This window comes from Morone saxatilis, unplaced genomic scaffold (assembly GCF_004916995.1).
Source record: "Morone saxatilis isolate NCDOM2014 unplaced genomic scaffold, NCSU_SB_2.0 Contig19, whole genome shotgun sequence".
In the NCBI taxonomy this organism is placed as follows: Eukaryota; Metazoa; Chordata; class Actinopteri; family Moronidae; genus Morone; species Morone saxatilis.
Window position 1 is genome coordinate 952,807 of NW_023339751.1, and position 11,529 is coordinate 964,335.

At 41.2% G+C, this 11,529-nt stretch overlaps 1 protein-coding gene across 1 annotated transcript in view; it reads left to right on the top strand.

Annotated features, from left to right (window-relative positions):
* Positions 1-11,529, top strand: part of smap1 (small ArfGAP 1) — an 84,241-nt gene that overhangs the window by 14,722 nt on the left and 57,990 nt on the right. Inside the window, exons 3-4 of the mRNA XM_035663760.1 lie at positions 2,355-2,389; positions 3,494-3,596. Coding sequence (XP_035519653.1) covers positions 2,355-2,389; positions 3,494-3,596 — 138 coding nt within the window. The remainder of the gene's footprint in view (positions 1-2,354; positions 2,390-3,493; positions 3,597-11,529) is intronic.

Below are 11,529 nucleotides of genomic sequence, written 5' to 3' on the forward strand. Positions count from 1 at the left end.
GCAGCGACAGGAGAGGAAGAGGAGGAAGAGGAGCCAGTTTGTAGCCGGTTAATTAGTCAGTAACTGTTAACGTTATCCATCATCCATCGTATCGATCAGTCAGTCAGGATCAGTTTCAGTGAAGTTGAAAGTTATTTATTTTGTGTGTTGAACAACCAGACTGTGTGATGTTACACTGTGTTGGAATAAATTAACTAAATGTTCAGGCTGGTTGTTTTGACACATTTACAATCATTGCCGCTGTTTCTGTTAGCAGTTAACAGGCTGCAGTTCACTTATAGAGATTTACATAATTAAATTAATATCATAAATGTGCAAATACTAGTCGACTAGGAAAATCTTTAGTTGGTGGGCAGCCCTGCTGAACAACAAGGTAATTAATGAGCTGTGATCAGTGAGTTAGCTCTGTAATATTAGTGGTGAATAATATCCAATGGGCTGCTTGCTGTATACAGTACATCAGCATACAGATCAGTTTAACCCTACTTAAAATCACTGCTGACCTGTAGTGGACCTTTTTTCTGTGACAAGCCAGAGAAAATAACCGTATCAGATCTGACTCATTGTCACCGTCTGACTTCGGCTTTGTGTGCACATCCCCAATCAAACCCCGCTCCAAATCAGAAGTGACAGGCTCGCTACGTCAGCGTGATTCCACACGTTCAAACAGGACACCTCTAGCAGTGTCTGTGTATACAGCGATGTAACGGCACTTTCCAATTTGCCCTTTTCCACGATACAAGACAAGACAGCTGTGTGGTTAACGCAGCAGCATATGTTCATATTTCCACCAGCAGACTGAAATAAATAATCTCCCTGTTTGAAATGCCGCTCTAATACCCTATCTTGTATCTGGCAGGCCCATTTGTGCGGGTGGTCATCATTCTTCACTCTTTTGAAGTCCATTAGTTGTTCTGACAGCAGCGCCGCTGGCTGAAAACAGCAGATAACAGACCCAGGATTAGAGGAGCTACCGCCTGAATGTGTGTGAGCGGTTTTCTTTTGCGCTTCTCTGTGTTCACGCTCACACACTTTGGTCCTGCTATTTACTCTGCTTATGTATGTAAATGACAAAATGGAGTTTGATTCCCCCGCCGTATTTGATATTGTGTTTTCAACTCCTACGTGTGTGTGTGTGTGTGTTTGTGTGTGGAGTTCATGTTGTCTTGTTGCATTTGCAGTTATTGCAGTTTTATTTGTTACTACAGTAATAACAAGGTTTCATCGTTCATTTAAATTGGTTATTGATGGGTTAGAGTTCTCTTCACATGAAGGTGTGTGCAGGTCGCTGTCCAGGTGTCTCCTGACAATGCACGTATTCTTTCCTTTGTCTGCGTGATGAAGACTTTCCCTTCACCTCTGTCTATTCCTTTGTTGATCTCCGAGAGCAGGACTTCAATCTCCGAGCTCGTAAAGGTTCTTCTTTATACTCTAACGTACTGTTTTCATAATGAACTTCCTCACACATGGGGCAGGTCGTGTTGCCTTATATGGTATCATCGCTGCGTTAGTTATACACATTTTTAAGTCTCATGAGCACACGCTTTATTCAATTATTCAATTTCTGCGATTTAGACCAAAATCTGAAGTTAGAAACGTTAAAGTTAAGAATACTAATGTGCAGAAAATGCCAGATAATAGTAAGCTGCTTTGATTTGCTGACTTTAGGATAAGTATGGTGGACAGTGAGGGTCACATTGCTCTAAATTGCCCCTACGCTGTATTTACCGGCCATTTATTTTACCACCAACCCAAAATTTACCAGCATTTGGTGTTTGGTGGTTGTTCATTTTACTTGCTTTCATGTGTTTTTTCAGATATTCCAGTTGATAACCAGCATGATGTTATGTATAGTATAATAAATCTGAAGTTGAACTGTATGTCTCATCAGAGCTGGAGAGGATATCATTAATGTCAAAGGTCAGCAGTGGGCCCACATATCAGCCGCTCTGGTTTAGTGAGTTTTGTGGGCGCTTCAGTGGTGCACCATCCATCTTCATCACTTCAACACTCTCTTGTGGTCGTGTGTACATAACCACCATGTCATTTGGCACACTTGTATTCACACACACTCTGAATTGCTGTGCTGAGTATCGCAGTGTAGCGTCCTATCTGCTCTGCTGTTTCCAGTCAACAGCAATAAATAAGCGGCGTGTTTGAGATGCAGCTCCAGCAGCCTGCCTCTTCCAGCCTATCTCATAGCCTGACTCGTGCGGGTGGTCATCATTTTTCAATCTTTTGAAGTCTATTACTCGATCCGACAGAAGCATCGCTGCTGAAATAGGGAGATAAGAGAGTCGGATTAGCGCGGATGTAGTGCCTGGGTGTAATGGTGGCGTGTGTTTGTGTGTCAGTTGGAGTTTGTGGGTGTGCTTGCATGTCTGTCGTGGTATTTTGATAATGACAAGAATCTATGACCACGACCACCCATATTTTCTGTTAATGAAACCAAACGGCCAAACGTTTAGTGATTCATCCCTCTGACTGAGCAGTAATGTCAGTGACGTCATTAGACTTTCATCAGGGTTCCCTCGGATCAACACATTCAGTCAGGGCTAACCAGCCAGGAGCAGCTGCTGCCAGACTCTCTGTGTCTGCACTGCAAACACAGTTCGCTGGAGCTTTTACAGTCACTAGAAGCACATTGTAAAAGTTTCTGGGTGCTATTTATGTTGTACCATTAGCTAAGCTTGCGACTCAGAGAGGCTAACTCTCCAGTGTCAGGCTACCGATACCTAACAGGCCACAGTCCGCAGACTCAAGACGTTGGTTTTATAGAAGTAGCTGGCACCACATACATTACCTCAGATCAGCCTGAAGCTAAATTTAATTGCTGTGCAGATTTACAGCAAAATATGTAGAATTCAAATACTTTATACTTAAATATCCAGATTTGGACCTCGGTGAATCAACAACTCTAGTTAATACCCATACATAGACGATTAAAAGTGGTTTTGGGGTTCATTTACGCTTTAATCTGTCTTGTGTTCCTCGTTTTTTTTCCCCCACCGCCGCCTGGGAAACAAAAGGACGAGAGAGAATATGAGGGGACAGACAAATGTGTGCCTGTTTGTGTGGGGTTATCAAACAGCATTATTTACTCATCTGTGGTTGTTTGTGGTCTGCGTTGTCATAATGTGTAAGTACATTTCTGGGGAGGTGCACGTCAGGCTCCGGTGTAGTCTATAGCATAAGGTACAAGGCCATGGCCGTGTCCAATTTGAGTATAAATGAGGCTTTAAAATTGATGCTACAAGGACACCCCAAAGTCATAAAGTTTAATTTCTCACACATCTCCACCTACATTCCTAACCTCGACAAGGAATTCAAATCTTAACTTTTTAATGCATGCGGCATCTAAAACCCGTAAAATCAGCAAAGCAAGTGTTCTTACGGTGTCCCTGAGAACTACAGAACTTCAGTAATTAATTAAATTTATTTAAGCAAATGCTCTGCATGTGTTCATAATGGATATTTGAATATTTTTGTGCAGTATTTCAGTCCTTAATCTTACCCTCAGAGCAGTGGAGGTCTTCATCCGGGACAAGTACGAGAGGAAAAAGTATTACGACAAGGAGGCCGTGGCTACAGCTCCAGTGAGTATCAATGTCACTTCTTCATTTACATTCATCAGTTATTTCAGTCATCTTTCAGCCTGTCAGTCATGTTATTCTCAGAGCTGCCAATGTTGCTGTGTGTTGCATATGTTTGATGCCAGTGTTCCCTAAAGACATAAACCAACTCAAATGCAAAATGACAGCTTTTTCATTTTTTTGTTAAGTGTTTTCTCTTGTCAAACATTAGCAAAATCTGCATACAGAGGCTTTTTTCTTTTAAGAGACTTCATATTAGTGATCAAATATGGATGATTTCTCTTCTCCTGCCTTTTGGCGAGAAACTGAAAATGAATGGCTCGACACTGCATAAGAGAGCGCGTGCATGGTTTTGGCTGCTCTTGTGTTAAAAGTTGAAATACGCTACTTATCATATTTGGCATCTTTTCCTTACACAAGACATTTGAATGAGTTCCAGCACCGACTCGTTTGTGCCAAAGCATCATGGTTGGCTTCCAGTATCACTCATCCAGCCTGTAAAAGTTTGTATTTTTACAGTCGCTGACCTTCTCTGCTCTTTAATCTTTCACACTGGTGATGTTTTCTAAGCTTAAATGTCTGGATGGGCAGCGAAATCCCTTTCAACCCCGATTTCAGCCCAAACAACACAGTCCTATTGGATCTGATAGCAAGAGTTGGCGCGCACAGAGAATAACCTTTCAGAAACCCTGTTATCTTCTGATACAGGTTTTTATCAGTAAGTAGAGATGTCTGTGTGTGTCTGTGTGTGTCTGTGTGTGTGTGTATGTGTCAGTGTCAAGACTGAACCTTCTTTTGTGTGCATGATGGGAGAGGAAGGATGTGATTGTGTGATTGTGTGATTGTGTAGGTGTGTACGTGGGCAGGTGGGTGCACGTCTCCTTGTCTCCTTGTTTTCCGGAGAGATTAACTATGTGAGGTGTGTGTTTTTCAGTGTTTCAGTGGGTGGGTTGATTCTATACTGCGACTTATGCAAGGCAGCGTGAACGCTCACCAAAATGTGCATGAAGCAGTCTGTGTGAGTGTGTGTTCACAAATAACCCCCACAGAAATGGAGCATTAACACTCCCTAGCAGTTGGACTCAGTGGTCCTGGCTGTGCTATAAGGTAAAGCTGAACAATTCAATTCAAAGTGTAGTTATTATTTTAAACTGCAGCAGCCTTTGGCCATCAGCTGACCTTAACTGTTAATGTGAAGTCAACTCTATCTGCTGTGTTGTCACAAGTTAGTTTCACATTAAACTGCCCACTTCAATCATCTAGTGCAGTGTTGTAATCAATCAGGTGTTCAATCGCACTGTATGTTAACTAGTTAACATCTAATACAATGCTTTGTGTGTCAAATAACACCACATTAGACACTTTATCAGTCACTATTTGCCCGATTAGTACTGTACAGTTTTTACATACAGTATATATGTATATAATTTCCTACACGCACATTATTGTTACGAGACCTTTACTGTATATTCATAGGTCTATAGTCAATGTTCCATATCACATCTGTATGAAAAGCTGTATATAGTGTACATATAACCATTATTCTAGTTTCATTATATCTTGTATTATTTTTATTTAATTGTTTTATTCAATGTATATTTTTCTTTTCTGCTGTGTTGTATCTGGAGCTGCTGTAGCGAGTGAATTTCCCCAGTGTGGGATCAATAAAGTCTATCTAATCTTATCCTATTGCTTAATAATTCAAAGATTATTACAAGATAAAAGTTTAAAATAGTGCAGAACTTCTCCTGCTACAGACAATCTGCAGTTCCCATTTCAAGTGAATGCATCATAAAAATCAATGTCCCTCCCTGTTATACTCCACACAACAGTTTGTGCAAACAGACAGCACTTCTAACTTTTGGTTTGGTTGGTTTGGTTTAGTTTTTTCGCACTTCTAGACAGTTCTGCAAAACTAACTGTCTCAAGCTCTCTTAGTTTCATGGCCCTGTTTGTTGGACAAGAAATCCGCTAAACTATTTTGCTAATAAAATAATGTTAGTTAGTCTGCATGTACCCAAAGGAGGACAGACTTAGTAGAGGGAGAGGAGTTTTATGAGGAGGTTTAAGTTGGTTCACCTCAATGAAATGTACTAAAACAAATACACATGTGACAGAACCAGTTTGTTATTTTGGCTGCTAAACAATGTGCTCAGCCAGTGAGTCAAAAAGTTGGTTACAAGTTTACACAATGGAGCAATACTGTGGTGAAACTTTGCCATGAATGTAATTCCAATGCAAATGATTTCTCATGTCCCCATTAAATAATATATTTCAGTGTTTTGTGAAGTCTTCACAACGTAGTGCAGCTCATAAATGTTTCATGCTGAAATCTTTTCATCTCCGCTCTCCTGAATCAAGTCGGTCATGGACAATGTGCTCCTGGCGTAAAATCATCCTAACAGAAAGTCCTTCTTTGTCTCTCGTTTTAATCCTTCCGCCACGACAACGCTGAACTTAGTGAAAGCAGGTCGCACAGCACAAGTTAGTTAGATATGTTCCAATTAAGCTGTGTTTGAACTTCGAAGATCTACGTGACATTTTGACATGTCAGAGTGGGAAAAAGCACAAAGGTAAATACCATTAATGATGGCTGAATTCCATTTAGCTGCTTCACTGTCAGGGTCCTGGTATTGTGTGTGCTGGCTCATTGTCACACTGTCATGGCTTAATGGGACACTTGAATACAAAGGAGCCTTCATTAGTGTCATTAGTGCTTTTCCACTAGTCAAAATGTCTGCTGTCTTCACAGGAAAGTCAACTCAGAAGTTAACTTCATTCTAAAGAAACAAATGACAAATTTAGCTCACATTTGGGAAGCTATTACATTATATTATGTGAATGACAAACAGCCTGTAAAGTCACGTTTGACCAAGTAAAAGTTTTGACGAGGATCCGACTGCATCTGCTGCTACAGCTCTGCAGCCTCTTGAGCTCACACACACTTAAGAGCAAATACTGTGAAGTGATATGAACAATGCGATGTAAAAGCCTTGCCAACTGGCAGACGTTTCTATCCGTACAACACTCCACTCAAGCTAGCAAAACTGCAGCAACAAAAAAAGGTGGCAGAGAAAGGAAAACACTCTGAAACATAAACGTTACATTAATGCAAAATGTCGTCTTCACAGCAGTCTTTCTCTGGTGCGCCTATATTTCATCTCTGTTCCTTCCTCTCATTGTCTCTCTTTCTGCTTCCCTCATTCTTCTTCTTCGTTCTGGTTCTCGGTTTGTCTTCCCCCCCTCACCTCCTGCTTCTCTCTTGTTTTCTGTGGCTTTCTCTGAAGCGTTGCCAGCAGCCAGACTGTGATCTAGGATCTGTTTCTGCCGCCCACACAGACGGCTCGGCTTTTATATGCAAATTAATTATTAAAAACAACTCATTATCACTTTAAGCAGTTTGGTGCAGATGGAGAAAGAAGAGGCGAGGGCGGGCTGCAGTAACCCTCAGCTATAGTTTGTGTTTGTGTGTGTTGGAATGAGAGTGCAGAGTTTGTTGGTTTGACTTATTTGTTAAGCACTTACAGAAAAGAAACAGCGTGCGCCTCTTCACTGTAGTTACATCATCATACTGTACTGCCTTCGTTTACCAGCATGGTTGGACGATTACTGGCAGTGAGTTGAAAACTGGAGCACTGACCATCAGTATACTCAATGTGATAGATCTAATGAAAGGATCATTCCTGTTCTGGTTGTCCAGGAAGAAGTAACCTGCTCTCATTGGCTGTTTGTGAACAGATCTGAGGAGAGAAATGGTCAACGCAGTAACAGAAGCTGGATCCATATCTGATCAGCACTGTCTGACAGTTGACAGTGGATTGTTTCAGACCCGGGGTAGCTGGTCTCTTGCAGACAGTAAGAGGTCTCACTCTGCCACTATTTCCCAGAACCATAAACGTCCCGCGCACTGTCATTCCCTTCTTCTTCTTCTACTGTAGCCACAGGTTGCAATCGATGGCACATACATTTTCACCTAATTTACAAAGATTGTCTTCAGTCTTCAAACCTGCATTAAAAGATTTTGTAAACACAACATGTTGTCTAACCAAGCCCCCACCAACTACTGACAAATATATTTTGCTAGAAAGTTATAGCACAGAGCTCGAAACCAAACCTTTTCACCACATTACCAAAACTCACAAAGGGAAGCACTAACACTGACAAGGCTACCTGTAGATGTGTCTGAAGACATTTTGTGTTGTCTGTGATACCTCTTTGTGCTGGTTATGATAGGCCTTTATATCATTGCGTCTGGAAATGAAGGTGAAAAAACCCCCACAAAACTATCTGTGACATGCTAAAAATGTCTTTAACAAGACTCAGAAATTTTAGCCACACAGCAATAAGTACGACCAAGTACGTTTGTAACAGCAGAACCCAACGTTTCATTTGTATTTCTTCCTTCGAAAGCTACCTAGTCTGCCTTTAAATGAACATTTTATGTTGGCACTGATATAGAAAAGTTTTAAGGATACACTCTCTTCCCATGAAGGGCACATTTTAGCATTTCAATTCTGAAACTCCAAAACATTTGTATCCTCAAAGGAAAATATACAGACATTTAAAAAGCCTTCTTGATGCAGACATTGACTGCAAGTAGTAGTGCACGTAAGACTTTGAAGTGCTGGATTCTTAATTTGTTTGTGTTTGTATGAGACCAATGGAGAGAACAGTGTTCTTTTGTAATGGGCAGCTTGCACTACTTTGTTCGCAGTGGAGTACATGAGTGCATCCACTCCATTTCCATTGCCCATGCAGCATGAGTGAATTAGTAGGTTCGTGTGTGTGTGTGTGTGTATGGACCACACATTATTTCAATGTTACTGGAATCAACAAGACTTCAGAGTTCATCTTGCAAACCCTCTGTGATGAGCCCAGTGATTGGCCTAAAAATGTCACCAGAGAGCAGCACAGTCACCCTGGAGGAAGACTTTGCTGATTTTCAACCTTATTTGCCTGTGTTAGTCATAGGGATGTCCTGTCTGCTGTGTCCACAGTAGTTGGCAATGTTCTGTGTGCTCCTGCAGCCAGCGGTGGCAGTCTAGTTAACTTCTGCCTTCCACTGACATATTGTACTCTGACGTCAGTGGACGGCAGAAGAGCTGCAGGGAGAGTTTGGCTCAGGTCAGTTTAGATTTTTGTTGAATAGGTGAACAGGAGAGTTTCTCTGGTAGCTTCAATGACACTGAAGAGTTAAAACACAGATTTAACTTTTACATAATAAACACTACTGTTATACATTTCCATTCTGTTTTAGCCCGCAAAAAAAAAACACCTGTCCTATCAAAATAAAGGCATAAAAGCCCCAAAAATACATAAAATAAAAACACAAATTAGCTGTGATAAATGCTGGTGTGAAATGTAGCAAGATAAAGCACTCTCCACTACTGTCTGATTTAATACATATACCTCGTCTGGAGCCGTGAAGCTAGTTTGAGCTTTATAAAGCGAATTTCTCACCACAGATGAAGCATACCGGTAAGTCAGAAGCGTTGGTGGTAGAGCAAAAGAATCTGTCCATTCACTTCAAAGTTTTCCTCCAAGACTTTTCTTTTGGATTTTGAATCAGAGCTAGCCTGGCCAGGGAGACTCAAGACTAATATCCACTGCTGTTGAGCTCTGGAGCTGCAGGGTTGACCCTCCCCTGCTCTAGTCAATGATTTTGATTGTATTATATTGTATATCATGCACACAAAGTGCCCAACACTCATGGGTTTACAAGACACCAAAAATACAGTTGGAGTGATGAAACATTTCATTCAGGATTACAGGTCATAGATTATTGAACAAACGATTCTGCCTTCTCTCCCAAACTTCATCCTCTGGCCAAAAGAAATCATCATAAATGGAGAAGGTTTTACTAAAAAGTCCTCGTAGACAGGACAGCAACCTCAGTGTCAGTTTCACATATATCAAACAAAGTCTGTCCTCCTTTATGTATAAAACCAGTAAAAAGTAGAGTGCATATTGTTTATTAAACATTATCAAGTATATATCTTTCCTTTCTTTCTTCACTTCAAGATTTACCAATAACAGTCAAAACATAGTTTTAATATTATAGATGCAACTACATCAGTACTCCCAGGGTCGATATAAATGTACCATGAACCGGTCGATGGACCGATTCTAAAGTTATGAATCTGTTGACTGAAGCTTTGCCGCTAACAGCGTCTCCACTCCAGTGAAAGGTAAAAGGTCAACGCCATGGTCTCACGGCAACAGCGACGAAAGTAACGTTATGTCTATGGATCCTAATACAGCTAGTACAAACAACAACATGCAAGATATTAAACACCTTCCAAACACAGCCTCGCTCCAGCTGGGCGAGGTTGAAGGTAATCGCAGCAGGAAGTCTTTTTGTCTCTGTCTGTTGGAAAAACAATAAACATTCTGAAATGAGACATTTGTCTTTAGTTTTTTTTCCCATGAAGAAAAACTCCTGGGATTCTCTGGTATTTTGTAAAATATATGTATCTGAAGGTAAACAGTGTCACTTTTACACAACCAATGTTAAGAACTGTATCAGATTGCATTGAATGGAATCGTTCTGTATTGAAATGCATCGTTGCTGAATCGTATCGTGGCCCATGTATCTGGATACGTATTGGATCGTCTTAGATGGGAGACACGCCCCTAGTTCTATATAGTCCTCTCTGATGGATGATATCTCCCACAACCATGTCACAAAACATAGCTCAAGGTCATAAAGTTGAACGTGACTCAGTATTCTTTTAGGAGTTACGTTGCAGCTTAAACATCTAAAACCCTTCCCTCGGCCTCCATAATTCTTGTTTTATTAGTCTCTGTGTTGCACTTCCCTTGAGCGAGCGTCCTCTGTACGAGTACAAATGAAGCTGTTAAAGGTCTACCCAGTGGACAAGTTTCTGTTATGATGTTAACCATCGTTCTGTCTCACTATCAGTAGTCGCCACAGCAGATAGCCAAACGCTTCTATCTCCAAGTCCTAATATCTATTCACCCTCTGTTCATCCTCTTTCACCCAGCTCGCACCACTCCTCTTGTTATCTATCCACTCTTTATCATTCTGCCCCCCCTCCTCCTCCTTGCTCTGTATTCCTTTCACTCCTCCCTCTTACCCTCCAGTCTCTCTTCGCTTTATCTTCATCATCAGCCCATCTGCGCCTGTTTAGTGCTGTGTCGACATCTCCGGCAGCATCAAAGTCGGAAGAGGAGGAAGTTTTGAAAGGAAAAAAAAAAAAAAACCTAAAAGACATCAACAGAATAAGTAGGGGATAGAAAATGCTCTGAATTCACATCTCTGCTGCGCTCCTTTCACCACCACAGGCAACAAGAGCAAGCAGTCGTTTGATGCCTAACAGTGGAGGAGGGAGGGAGAAGGTTGGAAATGGAGAAAGATGAAAAGTGGGAGAAAACATTCTTCTGTTCTGCCCTCAGAAAGACACAGTCAGTGTTAGTTTCCAGCCCGAGGTAGTTGAGAGAGCAAAGAAGGAGGGAAGAACAGTGTGAGGAAGAAAGAGAGGTGGGTTGATGTTAATGATGTCTGTGGATTCATCCTTCTCTGGCTGGTTAAAAACAGTTAGATGCTAAGAAGTGTGTTTTATCAGCAGTCCAAAGTGGGAAATGGTACTGTCCCATCACAGATTAGCATTTCCTTTGCCTCATTTAAGCCTCTGACAAAAACAAATGTAGAACTGGCGTGCAATGGCGAACTCTGCAGCCTCGTTCCAGACCCCTGAACCGAAACGCCAACTTCTTCTTTTAGTACTAATGAATAATGAAGTAAAAGTTGAGTCTGATTTAAGCAAGAATGTGGATGAACAACACGTACAGTAGACCGTGTCTCCATGAAGATTTTGATTAACTGTTCAGATATTTGGACTTTAGTAAGAGTGGATACATGGGCTCAACTGGTGAGTTCTGGTCAGGGACAGAAATCTAGTAAAAATTGAATTTT